Source organism: Notolabrus celidotus, chromosome 22 (assembly GCF_009762535.1).
Source record: "Notolabrus celidotus isolate fNotCel1 chromosome 22, fNotCel1.pri, whole genome shotgun sequence".
NCBI lineage: Eukaryota > Metazoa > Chordata > Actinopteri > Labriformes > Labridae > Notolabrus > Notolabrus celidotus.
The window spans coordinates 2379127-2398607 of record NC_048293.1 but is presented as its reverse complement, the minus strand read 5'-3'; the positions used below and the strand labels follow the sequence as shown (position 1 = coordinate 2398607).

The 19481-nt window shown below is 41.4% G+C and overlaps 1 protein-coding gene across 1 annotated transcript in view; it reads left to right on the top strand.

Moving 5' to 3' along the window:
* The window catches only part of sgpp1 (sphingosine-1-phosphate phosphatase 1), a 38910-nt gene that overhangs the window by 5296 nt on the left and 14133 nt on the right, over positions 1–19481 (top strand). Inside the window, exon 2 of the mRNA XM_034675212.1 lies at positions 13441–13530. Within this exon, the coding sequence (XP_034531103.1) occupies positions 13441–13530 (90 nt within the window). The remainder of the gene's footprint in view (positions 1–13440; positions 13531–19481) is intronic.

The following is a 19481-nucleotide window of genomic DNA, read 5'->3' as shown; positions in this document are numbered from 1 at the left end:
TAGCTTAAGCTGTAGCTGTGTACCAAGACACACGTCGACTACTGACATAAAACAAAAAGAAACACTAAATCTGTGAAAAATCGTTAAGAAAGGTCCCGCTGCCTTTCTGGTAGAGGTCGGTTTTACTCCCCACGTCTGCAGATTTGAAGATCTAGTGGATGATTTTTATTTATCATGGATAAGTGCTAGCGCTAGTTAGCATAGCCACATAGCTACATGTTTGTAGCTTTGTACCAAGACACACGTCGACATACTGATAAATAAAACGACAAGAAACACTAAATCTGTGACCAATCCTTCAGAAAGGTCCTGCTACAGGCGCCTCTCCGTCAGGATCAGATTCAGAGGGTTGAAGTAGCGTGGTCTGCTAGCAGCCGTGTATATTCAGCCAACATGTAAACATTAGATCAACGTGCTGGAGAGCTGAGGCCACATCCACTTCCTGAGGGGGCGTGGTCAGAGGGAAAACAGAGTGTTCTGAGGAGGACTGAAGAAGAGGGCTTTTCAGGCAGACCAAAATCTGATTTCAAAGTGTTTTTTTGAGCATAAACTTTAAAGACATGTTTTGGGGACCTCTTAGACCAATATCTATTGATGAAAAAAGCGTAATATGTCACCTTTAAGTCTTGGGAATTATGATCACTACTTTGCAGTTTAATAAAAAAGTCCTGAAGGAGCCTGCTGTGATTAACATTGTTGTTAGGCACTAAAGGGTGGAGCTCCTGTAGCTGTTTCTCATAATGCTGATTTATTCTCCTGTGGAAGTGGTGTGACGTGTCCCACCCAGTGCTTTGGTGTGAGAACACATCCCAGACTTTTGATAAGAGAGAAGCGTCAGATCCCTGCATTGTGTGTCTGTACTTTGTGGCTTGAATCACAGCAAGACAAGAGCAGAGGTGGGATTGATTTACAACACGGCACCTCCCCGCCTGTCTGCCGTAACAGATGATAAGAGAACCGACCCCTGTCCTTGGAGTGTGGGTCTCAAAGATAACACAGACTTATTGTCTGTCTTTCTGTACTCACCATGCTGAGTTTGAACTCACACGGGGATTGGAACATTTTAGAAACTGAGTCCAGAGAGTCGTTTATATCATGGTTAACGCTTAGAACAAACAATCTCTTAGCGCTGTCTTCAATTAGAAAGTGCTGACCTGCTTTGCCTGTTTATCTCTGCCGTGCTCTGCTGTTATCAATTTGGTAGAGAGCATGTTAAAGTGCATATATGATGAAATGACTGCAGCCGGTCACATTACATGAGGAGGTGATAGAGATGTGTTGAGGAGGTCACACGTGGAGGTGAAAGGTGTGCACTGTAGCAGGCTGACAAAAAAAAGACATGCAACTGACTTGAAATGAAAAGTTTTATGTTAGGATGTGAAATGTTTTTTAAAATTGTACCTAATGAAACATGCACCCTTTCTTTAGATTAGGGATGTCCCGATCCCGATCTCAACTATTGAATTGGAGCCGATCTGGGTGTTTTTTAATTGATCAGTTATCTGCATTTGAGTTGATCATCTAGGGGCCAAAAAAGCATGTCACCTGACAAATAGGAGTCATTGGTGAACTGTTCAGCTCTGTGTTTTGGAGTAAAGAGATGAGTTACGTAGTTTTTGTGCAGACTTAGCCGGTGTTTCTGGTGGCTGCTTCGACATGTTGTTTATTTCGGGAGGGGGCGGGTCAGTGTTTGTGAGGAGCTCATAGACTGTATAAATATGGATGTAGTATCCGTGACGTCACCCATCTGTTTCTGAAGAGATGTTTTGAGACCAATCGGCGGCGGCAGCCATATTGCTTCTGTGGAGCTAGTGTGACGTAAAGGGGCGGAGTATGAGCCTCCTAGCCAACGGCTACAGTGTTCCTGCAGTCAGCTGTGCCTCTCATTGGAAGACTAGTAATCTCATTATCTTTGAAATTGCCGCGTTGGAAAATAATTCCCCCCCCCCCTCACAGTGAGAGGACATCGAGAAAGGAGCTATCCAGTAGGGCTGAACCATTTTGGAAAATAATCTAATTGCATATTAAATCGCAATCGCAATATTAAGGAAAATAATCGCGATAATTTTTTCAAGGTCCTCTTCATGTATTTTTCAACAAACAGAAGCAATAAATCAGTCTATATTATAATTAACAATATCAGATGTATACACAAACTGTTCTTTCTCATAGGCTAGACTTATGTGTGAATGAATGAATGAATGAATGAATGAATTAATATATATGAAAATACAGTTTATTTATCTACTTGAATTACAGTTGTAAACTTACTGAATCCTTTGACTTGCAGTCTTGTAAGTGTTCACCACAACTACCTAACAACAATCTGCCAAACAAGTGTTTTCAGTTTAAAGCATGTTTGGATGTGAACCAGCTGACTGCACACAGAGGAGACACTCAGCTGGGGGCTGCGGCTGAGTGACAGGTCTCTTTTTTCTCCGCTGCCGGACTGATTCTGACCCGGTTGCGCTCCTGACTGACACCTGACCACGTAAACATGCTTATTTTTCTCAATAAGAACCAGTAGACAGAAAACTGCACACTGTGAGTCTAAAGTATGATTCTGTTCAGTTGTCCTGTTGCAGTAAATCCACATGTTGTCTGGGTCTTCACTGACTCTGTATCTGCGGAGATTATTTATGAGCCTGCTCCTCATGTTGATATTCAGAGTGTTGATTATTATTATTATTTTTTTTTAAAGTTATATTTTTGGGCCTTTTTGCCTTTATTACATAGGACAGCTGAAGAGAGACAGGAAGTATGGGAAGTAGAGAGTTTGGGGAGGACATGTAGGAAATGGTCGACCAGTCGGGAGTCGAACCGGCAACCCCTGCGATGAGGACTGTAGCCTCTGTATGTGGGGCGCCTAGACCACTAGGCCACCAGCGCCCCAGAGTGTTGATTATTTTGTACGCCTCAATATGATCGGTTCTTCTGTTGAGGCCATTTTTTAAAGACGTTAACAACAAAACAACAAATCAAAACTTAGCGTGTCTGAAGTTGTTTTCTTCATCCCCCGTTCACACGGGTCTATTTCTTCAGAGATTTTTGGCCGTCAGCAAACCAGCTGAAAGGTGCATTACCACCACCTACTGCATGCATGTCACATAAGGTTGTGTCTATGTACATGAAATATATATATATATTTTTTTAATTGCAGCCTTTGCAATTTGAAAATTGCATTCTATCACATTGCGATGTTGGTTTGAATTCGATTAATCATTCAGCTCTACTATCCAGACTACACTCGTCTTTTGAACCATGTTTATTTCTGCTGTAAAGATTTCCTTTTTCCCATTCATGTGTATGTGACTTCCTGTACTTCCGGAGCCAGCCTCAAGTGGATCCTCGATAAACTGCAGCTTATAACACTTCCGCATTGGACTCATATTTTTAGACCGGAGGTTGCCGCTTGGAGGAGATGCACGAATGAGCGGTCCCCGGAAACATTTCCCCAGACAAACGTTCCTTCTCCTCATGATGACAGTATTTCAGTCACATTATGTCAATTTCTGCGATATTCCACGTTTAACAGTAGATTCTGTTTTTATTGGCCAATTCTGCGATTCCTTGAACGCTGAAATCATAGGGCCCTACATTTTACATATAGAAATGCAACAGTGGAGGAGGCTTCCGAAGTGCTGTGGGGCTTTAAGAGCCGGTTATATTATGTAGCTGAAAGAAGGACAAAATAAAGGCCTGAGGATGAGCGTTATACCCCCTCTTTAACTCTGTCTACTGGAACCCTTTGTTGAATTCATCAATAGGGTGTTACTTCCATAATGTTTCTAGAAGTCGACAGGATTTAAAGTTTGAAATCAGGAAATACAAAACACCTCAAACGTTCATTGAAATCCGGGTGCATCCTCCACACCCCCTTACTGCTTGCCGTAGTTTCTCTGCAAGCTGTCCTGCAGAATATCTGCATCAGCTGACTCGTCTTAGCACAGCTGGAGTGTTTAGATTTGCGTGGGCCGGAGTCGGATGCTCCTCCCATCCCATCCCACCCTGACTCTCCTCTCCTCTCCTCTCCTCTCCTCTCCTCTCCTCTCACTCGGACAATAACCAGAGACAGATGTGTCACTATGGAAGATATTGGTGAGAGTGAAGTAAAGGAGGGGACGAGGGAGAGAAGAGAGCATTTCAAGGAGAGAGGAGGGAGGATTAAAGAAGATCAGAGATGAGAGGAGACTGGAGGACAAGAGACGTTGGATGCATATAGGTTAGGGGCAATGAGAGAAAAGGGGATTAATATAGAGAAGTGATTGAAGCAGAAGGATAAAAGAGGAGGAAATAGACTAGAGGGCCGAAGGGGAGATAAGAGGAGGGGGAATGTAAGTATGAGAGTAAGATGTAAAGGATATATTAGCAGCACTGAGGCCTGATCGTGTGAAATGACTTTTCACTCTGTTCTCCAGCAGAGCCAGCACAGAACACACTACAGTAAACAGGCTTTGTGTGAGACTTCCTCCCTGCTGCCCCACTCCTACGTGGGAACAGTGCAAACATGAGGGAGTTTAATAGCTCAGCGTTTCCTAACTCCAGCCCTGATTTTTACAGCGTGCTTACATTCACATAGTAGACTAAAAGCTCCTCTTGGTTCCATTCAAAGGAAGGAAAATAATGTTTGTGTTGTTGGCGTCAGGCTCGGACTGATCTAGAGATAAAGAATATTTATAGGATTTGCAGCTTTCACTACTTGGAGCAGCTTTTTTTTCGCAGACTTGGAAGTTTGGAGTAACATCATATTTGTTGCAGTGCAGCTGTTAGCAAAACATGACCGACAGATAGAAACGACTGATGTTTTTGCATGACAAACAAAACAGCAAGAAGACTGAACAAACTTACACAACACATGACAAACAGCAACAGCAAGGCTAACAGAGTCTACACTTCAAGGTGGCTGATAGCATGTCCACAATGTAGTGATGAGTGATTTAAGATACATTTAGAACTTCAGTGTCTTTCGGTAATTTATAAAGTTGATGTTCATGTAAAGAAACTTTAAGATTGTTGAAACAGGAAGCAGGAGTTTTGATTTGGGGAAAATAGGACAAATGATAGTTGAAACTTGGGGAGAAAAGAAGGGAAGGAAAAGAAAAGTTGTATTCAAGGTTGTCCAGGACAAGAGATGGAAAGTGAGTGACTGAGTGCACGTACTCAGGTCTGTGTCCACACAGATTTCCTAGACTGGCAAAAGTGACGCGTCTGTACGTCTGCAGACCAGGAACATCAGTGCCGTCTGAGCAGGTGTTTTCCACCGCAGGACTGATTGTGACCCGGTTTGCGCTCCAGACTGACATCCAACCATGTGGACATACTTTTTATTATCAATAAGAACAAGTAGAAAGAAAAGTGGACACTTTGAGTCTAAAATATTTTCCTCTTCAGTTTTTTTGTTGCAACAATTCCACTTTTAGTAGTTTGAGCCTCGCTCTAGCTTGCTCCACATGTTGATATTCAGTGTTGAATAATGTGTGTTCCTCTATGGAATACTGTCAGTTATATGCATTATGTTGCTGTGGAAATTATGATATAGGGAGAAAAATCTTTTTGGTATTGGAAAAAAAAAGTATGCTGTTTTTTTAACAATCGATAATGAATTATTAACATTTCCAAAGATTGATCAGAGAGAATAATTCAAAATTGCATCCCTAATTTACAACATATTTTATTTCTAAAGTATTTATTTATTTATTTATTTATGTATTTATTTATTTATTTATTTATTCATTTTCAATTTATTTATTTTTTATTTATTAATTATTTATTCATTTTATTTTTATGTATTTATTATTTGTTTTGGTTTATTATGTATTTATTCATTTTATTAATTCATGTATTTTTATTTATTAATTATTTATTCATTTTATTTTTATTCATTTGTTTTTTATGTATTTATTTTTATGTGCTATTTATTTATTTTATTTTTAGATATTGATTTTATCTATTTTATAACATAAGACTCTCAGGTACTGTATTTTTTTATTTATTTATTTTATTTATTTGTTTATTTCAACAGGGACAGTGTACTGCAATTTAAGTTGTACCAGAGTTAGCTAGCAGCTAATTTACATCTGTAGTCCCTGGGCAGGAGACAGAGGCGATGCCTCTGTTAAAAACAAATAGTTCATCATATAAACAGCTACACAATAATACATAACTACTATAACACAACAGGGATACATTTACATCAAAACTATCAACACAATGAGAAAATATAAATAGCTAAAAGCATTACACTATGATAGTCATTATATTTAAGTGTGATGAGGACATGATTGGGTTGATTTTAGCCATGATTTCATCCTGGACTTAAATTCAGCAAAGCTGCAGCACTCTCTGATTTTACTCAGTAATGAGTTATAAGAAGTTGTTGCTCTAATAGAGAGGGCTGATTTGCCAAATTCAGAAGATCTGTGGTGTATGACACAGTCACCTCTATTTCCTGTCCTAGTTGTTCTTCCTTTATCTTTACCCAGTAATATAATCTCTTTTAATGGGGGAGCAGCCAGACCATTTATCACTTTAAACACTAAACAAGCATCAGCAAAACCCTCAACATTTTCAAAAGTTAAGAGGTTATACTTCTGTATGATATTGCAGTAGTGATAACTTTTAGGCTTCTTGTCCAGTACCTTTAATATTTGCTTGTACAGTGATTTGATGGGAGCAAGTGTTGTTCTCCCAGCTTGTGACACAGTACGACAGATGGGAAAATATCATTGCATGCATGTATAGTTTTGCTGTATCAATTGGTAGCTGGTTTCGGATAAACCTGAAGGTCCTGAGATTAAGTCTCACAGTGTTACAGAGCTGTGGCTCAGTGGGTAGAGTCGGTCATCTATCAATCTGAAGGTTGGCAGTTCGATCCCAGCTCCGGCAGTCACATGCCGAAGTGTCCTTGAGCAAGACACTGAACCCCGAATTGCTCCCTCTGTTGTTCAGAGGTGTGTGAATGTGTACAAATGAGATTAGCTAACATTGATGGTCCCTCACTACATAGCAGCCTCTACCATCAGTGAGTGAATGGGTATGAATGGGTGAATGTGACGAGTAGTGTAAAAGCGCTTTGAGTGGTCAGACAGACTAGAAAAGCGCTATATAAGTACAAGTCCATCCCATCCATACTTCTGTATGATATTGCAGTAGTGATAACTTTTTGGCTTCTTGTCTAGTACCTTTAATGTTTGCTTGTACAGTGATTTGATGGGAGCAAGTGTTGTTTTCCCAGCTTGTGACCAGCTTGTGACACAGTACTACAGATGGGAAAATATCATTGCATGCATGTATAGTTTTGCTGAATCAATTGGTAGCTGGTTTTGGATAAACCTGAAGGTCCTGAGGTTAAGTCTCACAGTGTTGCAGAGCTTTTTCACATGTTTCTTAAAGGACAGCTGTGAGTCTAAGAGAATTCTGAGGTATTTGAATTGTGGAACTATCTGTAGCCGTTCACCTTTAACAGTGATATCAGGTTGAAATCCGTTTTTTCTTTCTATAAAATTCAGTCCCTCCAGGAAGTTGCGATTTCACGATCGCAACTATCAACGCAAATTCAACCAATCAGCGCGATTTTTTCGCGGCCTTGCAATTTTATACAATCACCGCAACTTTCCTGCAAATTTGACCAATTACCTCAATCTCAGCCCCTGCACGTCATCGGTTCTGTCATCGATTTGACTTCCTTGGAACATAAACGTAAGTCCTCACTTGATCAGCACTTTTCAACAACAAAACACGCACAGAGAACGGGTGAAAAGAGGAGACAGCAGGCAGGACAAGTGACCATGACAACGTTGTTATTTATAGATTGAGGGGCTCAGTGTTAGCTTGGTCTCTACCTGCAGCAGGTGTGCTTTATGAACCAGCTCTCCCCGCCTCCATACATCTGTCTCATCTTCATTGATGTTTTTTACCCCCGGTGTGTGTTAGTGACAAAGACACAACCGGGGGATGTCTGTTTACTATTTGATGTTTGACGTTGTTGCCGTGGTTACCATAAAAAGCTCTGCATCTACAGCTTGATTTAATCCAGTTTGGTGAAACATCAGACACATTCAGTAAGTTTTGATCAACTCCTAGTCATCAAAGATGCAGATTAATTTCCGAGTGCCGTGAACTGACTGTGCATCAGTCGCTGCGAGGTGCATTCAGGGACCGTCGTAAATGTGCAATATAGTCCTTTCATGGCATTTTACTGTCAGTGGCCACATCAAGAATGTTTTCTCAAAACAACTGTAATTTAGCATATTTACTTGCCCCTGAGATGTTATTGGGGGAAAAAAGAAAAAGAAAAAAATCGCAACTTTCACCGCAATTTTTTCAAAAAGCTGTCGCAAATTCAGGCTTTTTGGGACGCAACAATCTCAAAAAAATCCTGCGAAATCCTGGAGGGACTGAAAAGTATATACAAGCTGTTTTGCTCACATTAAGTCTGAGGCCAATCTGAGATTTTAGCCATTGCTGAGGTTAATTTGGCTGCCACTTCTTGCCTGTCCTTACCATGTGCGAAGATGACAGTGTCATCTGAGTACATTTGGGTTTCAACTTCAGGGCAGACACTCTATATACTTTTAATTTTGGTATTTTCTAGAAATTTTGCCAATAATAGTTGTTGACTTATACTTGCAGCTTAGTATATTTCTACTTATAACAGTGTGTACCTCAAGTAAAGGATTCCCTGTCAGTAAGTAATCCATAGACAGGTCGTGTTGATGCACATGATTATTGTGAGATGCTTTTAAACTTCACTGTTCAGGATATATGAAGATTCAAGTTTTTGAAGCGACCCCTTCATGTTGACACTTGTTGTAGTTTGTAGGTCCAATCTCCTAATACGAGTTTTAAGTATTCATAACTCTGGTTTGTGTGTAGTCTCAATCCCAATAACTTTACATGCCCACCCTGGGAGGTTTTTGGTGTGTATGTGTGTGCGCCTGTGTTTGTGTGTTTGCATCAACAGCATATTTTTTGTCAGGTTGCACACAGCAAACCCTGCACTGAGCCTAACAGTCAATAAGCAGTGTGCACAGAACCACAAGCCACACAAAAAACACACCACGTCCATAAAACTTTGCATGAGGCGGCCGCCGCAGCACCACAGCGGTCGCAGGCGCAATGCCAGAATGAGCGAGTATTTGAACACGGCCGTGGGACCCGCTGACAGCCTGACACAGACCGCGTTGGACCTTGATTGGAAAACATGTCCACAGATTGTCGACTCAGAGGAGGTCTCAGACATGAAGCTGTCGTTCCCTAAACGCAGCGTTGGTCAGGACACGCTGTGCAGTCTGTGTGTGACCCAGCTTCAAAGCTAATCCACAAACATAAAGACGCCTGTTTCTCAACCAAAACCTCCCTCTGCTCTGACCTCATTTTTCAGAGAGTTATAATTGACACTTTGAAGCCAAGCCTGCTGGTTGGAGGGACACCTGAAGGAGAGTCTCACAGGGGCGGTCTGACTGTAGCCAGGCGGCCACACTTCTCATCCAGCAGCAGTTTGTGAACAAATGTGTTACAGACTTCTTCCTCCTCTGGTCTGACACCAGGCCAGCTGTAGTGTGAAAAGGAGACTTTTGGATGCCAGGTTGTAAAGTCTGCCTTGTGCGTGTTTCAAACACGTGGGTTTCCTTTGTTCACAGCCGAGCTAAAACAGGCTACCTTTGGATCTGGTCTAACACCATATATTCATATGACTTAGTGCAGCAGTTTGCACTGATTAAAGTACAAGTAATCTAAGTCACATGAGGGAGAAGAGTCTGACTTTGGACACTTTAAGCTGTAGTGCAAAACCAGTCTGTTCTCCTTCCTCTTCTTCACGCTACACGCCAAGTGCATCTGATAAGAGAACAGCAGAATTGCTGAAATATTTATGAGGTCCTCTGACTCAAGGGCACGCACATTGGCCGACGATCATACCCACTACATTATAGCAACATACAGGATCATCGAGGCTTGCTATAAACTGAACACAGAACTGAACTGTGCGTTGCTGGATGTCAACCCCAGCACACGCCTGATTATCATTTTAAACTTTGAGTCTGAACAATAAACAAGCAGGGGTGTGTGATATATTCTCTGTGATGCAGAGACTCATTAACAGAAATGTTCTGACATTGCATAATGTGGGGCAAAGGGTAACTCAGTGCAGAGCAGATAAAGCTGAGAACACACAGAATATACTGAAGGGAAGTCCGGCTGAAGAAGGTCTTGATGGATGAACATGGTGCAAGTTACATACGTAAACATGAATACTTGGGACTCTAAAGAAAGACCAAACAGTCTATCACACAACTGGGGTCAACTGCTGGTTAATCTGCACTCCTTGCTAGCACAAAGAGTTTACACTGAAGTACATGCCCACATCCACATCCACGGCAAGGCATTGTTTTAGCTGCTGTATGAGGAAGTGGACGTCCTCTGTAGGCGAGGAATAGTGAGCTGAACCAAAGGGGAGGAGAGTGAAGGTGAAAGTTGACAATCATTATCCTCAAAAAGTGTGTGATGTGTAAAATGTGCAGCAGCTCAGCTTGCAGCCCCGACCAGATACAGAGCAACCATAGACTGTATAAATAATGGATGTAGTATCCGTGACGTCACCTATCTGTTCCTGAGCGCTGTTTTGAAGCCAGTCGTAAGCGGCAGCCATATTGGAAATGCTGAACTCAACATAACATCTGTCAAGCTAGTGTGAGGTAAAGAGGCGGGCTTTGAGCCTCCTCACCAACAGCTAGTGTTCCCGCCTGTCAATCAAGTCAGCTGTGCCTCTCATTGGAAGACTCGTAATCTTAATATCTTCAAAATTGACACAATGAAAAAATTCACCCCCGTACAGTGTGTGCCGATCAAGAAATGATCTATCCAGACTACACTCGTTTTTTGTACCAGGCTGTAAACATGTTTATTTCTGCTGTGAAGATCGGCTTTTTGAATTGGTGTGTATTAGGGGTGTGCCGATACATCGATTGTTGGATTCATCGCGATGCGACACGTGACGAATCAATTACGATTCATACATTTTCAAAAATGATTATTTTTCATATTAACTAAATGACAGGAACACAACCGCTGCTCATGGAACGAAAGTGAAAGTGGCAAATGCCGCCCGGACACCTGAAGGAACGGACCAGGTGAAAATAGCACCCATATGCTGTCATTAACAACCAGTGCTTTCTTGCTCTGATGCGGACGCTGGAACCCAGATACAAACTCCCAAGGCGAGATTATTTTGCCATATCATATGTCACGGTAACAGCGCACTTAATGCGTGAGTCGCGCAACGACTGGAAGCTGGTGAGTTATGTCCTCCAAACGAGAGTGATGACTGAGAGCCACACTTGTGCAAATGTAGCTGAGCTGTTGCAAAAAGTAGCAGAAAAATGGCAGATTAAGGACAAAGATTTGGTTTTAGTCACTGATAACGCCTCCAATATGGTTGTTGCTGCTCAGCTGGGAAACTTCCTCCATGTTAAATGTTATGCACACCCTCCCAAACTTGCCTCTCAGAAAGCACTCAAGGTGCCTGCTGTGTAAAAAAAAAGATAATGGACATACATTTGTTTGGTTACTTCAATTAATGGATACTGACAAATACAAATTTTTCTTAAAGGTGACATATCATGCAAAATTGACTTTTTAATGGTTCTCTACCTGAAATATGTGTCCCTGGCATGTCTACAAACCCCCCGAGAATGAAAAGAATCCATTCTGCCCCTGTTCTGATTTCTCCACCTTTCTGTAAATGTGTGTGAAACGAGCCGTTTCAGACTTCAGTGTTTTTGTTACGTAACAACAATTTCCGGTCTGTCATGGAGTCAGAGCTCGGAGCTTGTTCAGCCCATAGACTGTATAAAATAATACTGAATCCCCCCTCCGTTTTTCATAACCTGCACAAATGTGTGCTAACAAGGAGCTCAGGAGGGAGGCATGCTAGTTGTAGGCTGTCCTAATAAACACAAAGGTCGGTTTTACTCCCCACGTCTGCAGATTTGAAGATCTAGTGGATGATTTTTATTTATCATGGATAAGTGCTAGCGCTAGTTAGCATAGCTACATAGCTACATGTCGTAGCTGTAGCTGTGTACCAAGACACACGTCTACATACTGACAAATAAAACAACAAGAAACACAGAATCTGTGACCAATCCTTCAGAAAAGGTCCTGCTGCCTTTCTGGCACAGGTCGGTTTTCCTCCTCACGTCTGCAGATTTGAAGATCTAGTGGATGATTTTTATTTGTCATGGATAAGTGCTAGCGCTAATTAGCATAGCCACATAGCTACATGTTCATAGCTGTAGCTGTAGCTGTGTACCAAGACACACGTCGACATACTGACAAATAAAACAAGAAACACTAAATCTGTGACCAATCCTTCAGAAAAGTCCCGCTGCCTTTCTGGTAGAGGTCGGTTTTACTCCCCAGGCCTGCAGATTTGAAGATCTAGTGGAGGATTTTTATTTATCATGGATAAGTGCTAGCGCTAGTTAGCATAGCCACATAGCTGTGTACCAAGACACACGTCGACATACTGATAAATAAAACAACAAGAAACACTAAATCTGTGACCAATCCTTCAGAAAGGTCCTGCTGCAGGCGCCTCTCCGTCAGGATCAGATTCTGGATCAGATTCAGAGGGTTGAAGTAACGCGATCTCTGAGCAGCCGTGTATATTCAGCCAACATGTAAACATTAGATCAACGTGCTGGAGAGCCGAGGCCACATCCACTTCCTGAGGGGGCGTGGTCAGAGAGAAAACAGAGTGTTCTGAAGAGGACTGAAGAAGAGGGGTTTTCAGGCAGACCAAAATCTGATTTCAAAGTGTTTTTTTGAGCATAAACTTTAAAGACATGTTTTGGGGACCTCTTAGACCAATATATATTGATGATAAAAGCGTGATATGTCACCTTTAATGTCCAGGACAGCTGAAGAGAGACAGGAAATGTGGGGAGTAGAGAGTAGGGGGGAACATGTAGTAAATGGTCAAAGCTGGAATTGAACCTACGACCACTGCAGTGACGGTTATAGCCTCTGTACATGGGGCGCACCCTTAAACCACTAGGCATCTAGCCAATGGCATCCCTTTTTTTTTTACTGGTTTTGATACAATGCCATTTTTGTTTTGGTTAAGGGGACTCCTCTACATACAGATAATACCTTGTACTTAAGAAATCATCACACCAAAAAACAAACCAAGCTGTGTCAGGAGAAGCTCAGCTCCCAGCACCCTTTCACCACATATCCCTGAATATCATAACTGCTTCATGTTGTGTTCTTATCATCTTTACAACAATTGATATCACAACTTTAGTGCTTATCACTATACAATATTCTTTAGTTAACTTCATCAGAGCTGCATCAGTGATGTTTGTTAAAAATGCTACAAACTAAAAATCTACCTCATCAGTCTAATCTAACGTAATGTGTCGTCTCTTTCCTCCACAGTATCCATTTCCACTGGGCTTCACTTTAGCTCTCTGCTGGTGTCTTCTGGTGTGCGTCAGCCGAATCTACATGGGAATGCACTCTGTCCTGGTAAGTACACACACGCACACACACGCACACACGCACACACGCACACACGCACACACACAAACACACACACTATCTGATAGTGCCAGGTTTGCCACCTGCCAGTAAGGCACCATTCTGTTTGTTTGAACCTGATATCTGATATCTGGGACACAGTATCCGACTAGTCAACACCTCAGCTCCAGATCTAGGCTGGCGTCAGGTGCTGGTCTCGGCTACACAATCACCTGAGGGATTTCTGGACTTGTTTTATGTTTTTTCAAAGTACACCGCCAAAAACAACTTCACAACATGGACAAAAAAATTTGAAATGTGCCCAAAACAAATTTTGTAACTCTAAGCTTCCTTTGTTGTTTCATTAGTGTGGTGTGTTTAGCAGGCAGGGTGTGAAACGGGAAACCTTTTCCACCCATTGACATTAAGCAGGAGGTGGAATCTGAACCTAAGCCTGCAAACAATAGTTTTCCTGCATAAGGAATCTGGAGAAAACAGATCAAGTTGACAACCATCTGTCAGGCGCCTGCTCCACCTATCACCAGCTTTGGCTCTTTAGTTTGTACAAACCTATGTGCACCTCTGTGTTCCACCTACCGCCTTCCCCTTAAATCGTGTTATACAGTTGAAACCAGAAGTTTACATACACTGTATAAAAAGAGACATAGCCTTTTTTTCCTCACTGTCTGACATCAAATCAGACTAATCTGTTTTTTGTTTTAGGTCAGTTAGGATTGCCAAAATTATTTCTATTTGCTAAATGTCAGAATAATGCCAGAGAGAATTTATTAGAGATTTTAGTATTACTTTCTTCAAAGTCAAAAGTTTACATACATTAAGATTACTATTCCTTTAAACAATTTGGGAAAGCCCAGATGGCTTTGAAAGCATTTGCTAGGTTTATTGACAACAATTGAGTTAATTGGAGGCACACCTGTGGATGTATTTTAAAGGCACTACTCAAAACACACTGCTTCCTTGTGAGACATCATGGGAAAATCAAAAGAAATCAGCCAAGATATCAGGAAGAGAATTGTCGACCTCCACAACTCTGGTTTATCCTTGGGTACAGTTTCCAAATGCCTGAAGGTTCCATGTTCACCTTTACAAACAATCATATGCAAGTATAAACACCATGGGAATGTCCCGGCATCATACCGCTCAGGAAGGACACGGCTTCTGTGTTCCAGAGATGAACATCTATTGGTGTGAAATGTGTTAAATATTACATTTTCACAAAGTCTGCTGCTTCTGGACCAAATCCTGACTGATGTCAGTCCATTCTTGCATATTCAATGCTTGGAGTTTGTCAGAATTTGTGGGTTTTTGATTGTCCACCCGCCTCTTGAGGATTGACCACAAGTTCTCAATGGGATTAAGATCTGGGGAGTTTCCTGGCCAAGGGCCCAAAATCTTAATGTTTTGTTCCCCGAGCCTCTTTGTTATGACTTTTGCTTTATGGAAAGGTGCTCCATCATGCTGGAAAAGGCATTCTTCATCACCAAACTGCCCTTGGATGGTTGGGAGAAGTTGCTCTCGGAGGACGTTCTGGTACCATTCTTTATTCATGGCTGTGTTTTTAGGCAAGATTGTGAGAGAGCCCACTCCCTTGACCGAAAAGCAACCCCACACATGAATGGTCTCAGGATGCTTCACTGTTGGCAAGAGACAGGACTGATGGTAGCGCTCACCTCGTCTTCGCCGAACAAGCCTTCCTCCAGATGCCCCAAACAATGGGAAAGGGGATTCATCAGAGAAAATGACTTTACCCCAGTCCTCAGCAGTCCAGTCCCTGTACCTTCTGCAGAATATCAGTCTGTCCCTGATGTTTTTACTGGAGAGAAGTGGCTTCTTTGCTGCCCTCCTTGACACCAGGCCTTCCTCCAAAAGTCTTCGCCTCACTGTGTGTGCAGATGCACTCACACCTGCCTGCTGCCATTCCTGAGCAAGCTCTGCACTGGTGGTGGCCCGATCCCGCAGCTGTAACACCTTCAGGAGACGGTCCTGGCACTTGCTGGACTTTCTTTGGCGCCCTGGAGCCTGTTTGGCAACAATTGAACCTCTCTCCTTGAAGTTCTTGATAATTGGATAGACGGTTGACTGAGGTGCAATCTTACTCGCTGCTATAAACTTCCCTGTTAGGCCCTTTTTGTGCAATGCAATGATGGCTGCACGTGTTTCCTTGCAGGTAACCATGGCTAACGGATGAGGAACAATGGTGTCATGCACCATCTTCCTTTTAAAGTGTCCAGTCAATCAATCATGACAGATTGATCGCCAGTCTTGTCCTCATCAACACCCACACCTGTGTTAATGTGTGTGACACCTGTGTGTCATTGAAATGATGTTAGCTGGTCCTTTTGTGGCAGGGCTGAAATGCAGTGGAAATGTGTTTTTGGTGATAAAGTTCATTTTCAAGGCAAAGAGGGACTTTGCAATTAATTGCAGTTGAGCTGATCACTCCTCATAACATTCTGGAGTATATGCAAATTGCCATTATAAAAACTGAAACAGCAGACTTTTCGAAAATTAATAGTTGTGTCATTCTCAAAACTTTTGGCCATGACAGTACAGTCAAACAAGTTCTGCACTGACATGGGCTGTAAGGCCACTCAGCAAGGAAGAAGCCATTACTCAAAAAGCAACATAAAAAGGCCAGATTACAGTTTGAAAACGCACACAGGGACATACCTTTAATTTCTGGAGACATGTCCTGTGGTCTGATGAAATGAAAATGTAACTGTTCAACCATAATGACCATCGTTACATTTGGAGGAAAAAGGGGGAAGCTTGCAAGCCTGAGAACACCATCCCAACTGTGAAGTATGGGGGTGGCAGCATCATGTTGTGGGGGTGTTTTGCTGCAGGAGGGACTGCTGCACTTCACAAAATAGATGGCATCATGAAGAAAGAACATTATGTGGAAATATTGAAGCAACATCTCAAGACATCAGCCAGGAAGTTAAAGCTTGGGCACAAATGGGTCTTCCAAATGGACAATAACCCTAGCTATACTGCCAAAAATTCCAGCAAACTACTGTAAGAGGCTTGTGGAAGGTTACCCAAAATGTTTGACCCAAGTCAATCAATCAATCAATCAATCAATCAATCAATCAATCAATCAATCAATCAATCAATCAATCAATCTTTATTTGTATAGCGCCAAATCACAACAAACGTTATCTCAAGACGCTTTTACAAACATAGGAGGTCTAGACCACTCTATGTCAAATTATGAACAGAGACCCAACACCAAGACAGGGTAACACTCAGTCTGACCCCACCTTAATCCATCATGAGTATTGCACATCGCAGTATTTAGCTAGTTACAGTGGTGAGGAAAAACTTCCTTTTAACAGGCAGAAACCTCAGGCAGAACCAGACTCATGTTAGACAGCCATCATGCCTCGACCGAGTTGGATCTGGAAAGACAGATAGAGGGGAGTAAGAGAGAGAAGTGATAGTGATGAGACGAGTCGTAGAAGCTGTTGCCGCTGGAGTCCAGCACGTCCGTATCAGCTGGAGTCCAGATCGTCCACAGCAGGAGGACGTCATACAGTTTAAAAGCAATGCAACCAAATATTAGGGAAATGTATGTAAACTTTTGACTTTGAAGAAAGTAATACTAAAATCTCTAATAAATTCTCTCTGTCATTATTCTGACATTTAGCAAATAGAAATAATTTTGGCAATCCTAACTGACCTAAAACAAAAAACATTAGTCTGATTTGATGTCAGACAGTGAGAAAAAAAGGTTATGTCTCTTTTTATAGTGTATGTACACTTCTGGTTTCAACTGTAGGTTCACTTGGCTGTTAATTCTTCACATCCCTTTGTTACATGTGCAAAGACATTGAAGAAACTAGTTCATATGGAACAGAATGAGTTTCCACTGCACTGCCAACCCTTCCCACTTTCTATCTGTCACACATGTCTGATCAGAAATATGCATCATGTCCTCAGCATGCTCAGGCCTGTCTCTGTTACTACTCAATGCAGATGTTTGTTGCTAGGGAAATAAACAGCAGCAACGTACTGGAGAGACACTATCACGGCCTGCAAATACATGTCTTTGCACCTTTTGTCTGCCTCAGTTGTCCTACTGAACGCAGGGCTGTGGCTGGATGTGTTCACTGCTGTACAGTTCAGGTGCAGTCATGACACACAAACTGGAACACCTCTGGGAGGGTGCGTTTCCCCCTGTTACCTGCTGTTCCTCAAGAGTCTGAGTGGAGCTAGCTCTGCTATCATTAGCCACAATCTTTGACATTGTTTACCTGCAGACTGTTTGATCCTGTGTTTAACCCAAGCAGCAACCTGAAGCCGATGCAGAAGTGCTAAAAACTGCAGTTCATGCACTCTAGGCTGGCTGCAGAAACGCTGGAATCCACATACACACCCATTCAAAAGAGAGGATCTTTACAGCAGAAATAAACATGTTTACAGCCTGGTTCAAAAAAAGTTATAGATCTGAATAGCTCATTTCTGTCTCGGCACACACACAAGGGTGAATTTTTTTTATAACTTGTGGTTTTTGAAGATATTAAAATTACAAGTTTTTTCCAACGGTATGACTGATTGATTGACAGGTGGGCACCCTGTAGCTGTTAGCAAAGTTGCCAAAGGCCCGCCTCTTTACCTCAGACTAAGTTAGGTTGAATAGGAATGTAAGGATACACTCGACCCACGATTCCATTCGAATCCCGACTTTTGGTTCACGATATGATTCTCTAACGTTTTTCAAGAAAACTGAAAAAAAAAAAATTAAAAAAAGTTACTGCTTACACATAGTATGTGTGTCAAAATAGGCTTATCTCAGCGAGAGAAAGCCAAAAGTGACAAACAGATCACATGTATTATAATTTGCAGGAAAACATGAAATTTGTGAATTTTTCACTGAATAATATTGCAACGTGGTGCCATTCATGAGTTTTCACCTGTAATTGAAGAAAAAATCACTTTGCATTAAAGTTACTGCTTACACATAGTATGTGTGTCAAAATAGGCTTATCTCAGCGAGAGAAAGCCAAAAGTGACAAACAGATCACATGTATTATAATTTGCAGGAAAACATGAAATTTGTGAATTTTCACTGAATAATATTGCAACGTGGTGCCATTCATGAGTTTTCACCTGTAATTGAAGAAAAAATCACTTTGCATTAAAGAAAAAGAAAAAAAGAAAAAAAAAGAAGAAAGAAAGAAAACTGGATTGAACTCAAATTTTAAATAACTATTATTTTATTTATATTCTCAGACTATATGGACAGTTGCAATCTACATTTCTTCTCTTATATTTCTTTGTAAACAAAGTCATCCTTTTTTATTTTTAAGGTAACTCAAATAAAACCACTGCACACTTTTTTCAGCTTCTTGCAAAAAAACTAAAAATGAGCGTAGAAAAATACCTTGATGGAAAACTTCTGAACAATTCTAAAGAAATAGAAAGTGAACAATTCCCAAGTGAAAGTATGAAATATTCAAACAAATAAGGTCAATCTCTTTCAATAAACTTAAGTGCAGCTTAAGGTCCTGGCTTGGAATTTAAATGTTCTTCTTCATGAATATCAGGGAAAGACAAAATGCTGCCGTACCTCAGACTGTAAACACAAAGGTGCATCCTGACCTGCTCGGCCTTCACCTGCTGCCTCATTGTCTGTTACGCTCCACTCAGAGAGTGATGAGAGAGCAGAGCAAGAGACTTCATGATGCTGAACAAGCGGAGTGAAATGCAGATAGTGCCTTCTACTGTTTAAAAATAACATCGCAATGCAAATGTTGTTGCATCGATTTTGATCCACCCTTATTTGTATCCATTTTTTACCGTCTTGTGATATATCCTTACATCCCTAAGGTGGAATTTAGTTTTTCACTGGCTACGTTTACATGAGACTTTTAATTCCTCTTTAATTCAGAATTAAGATTAAATCCTCTTTAAAAAGATTAAAAATTACCATGTAA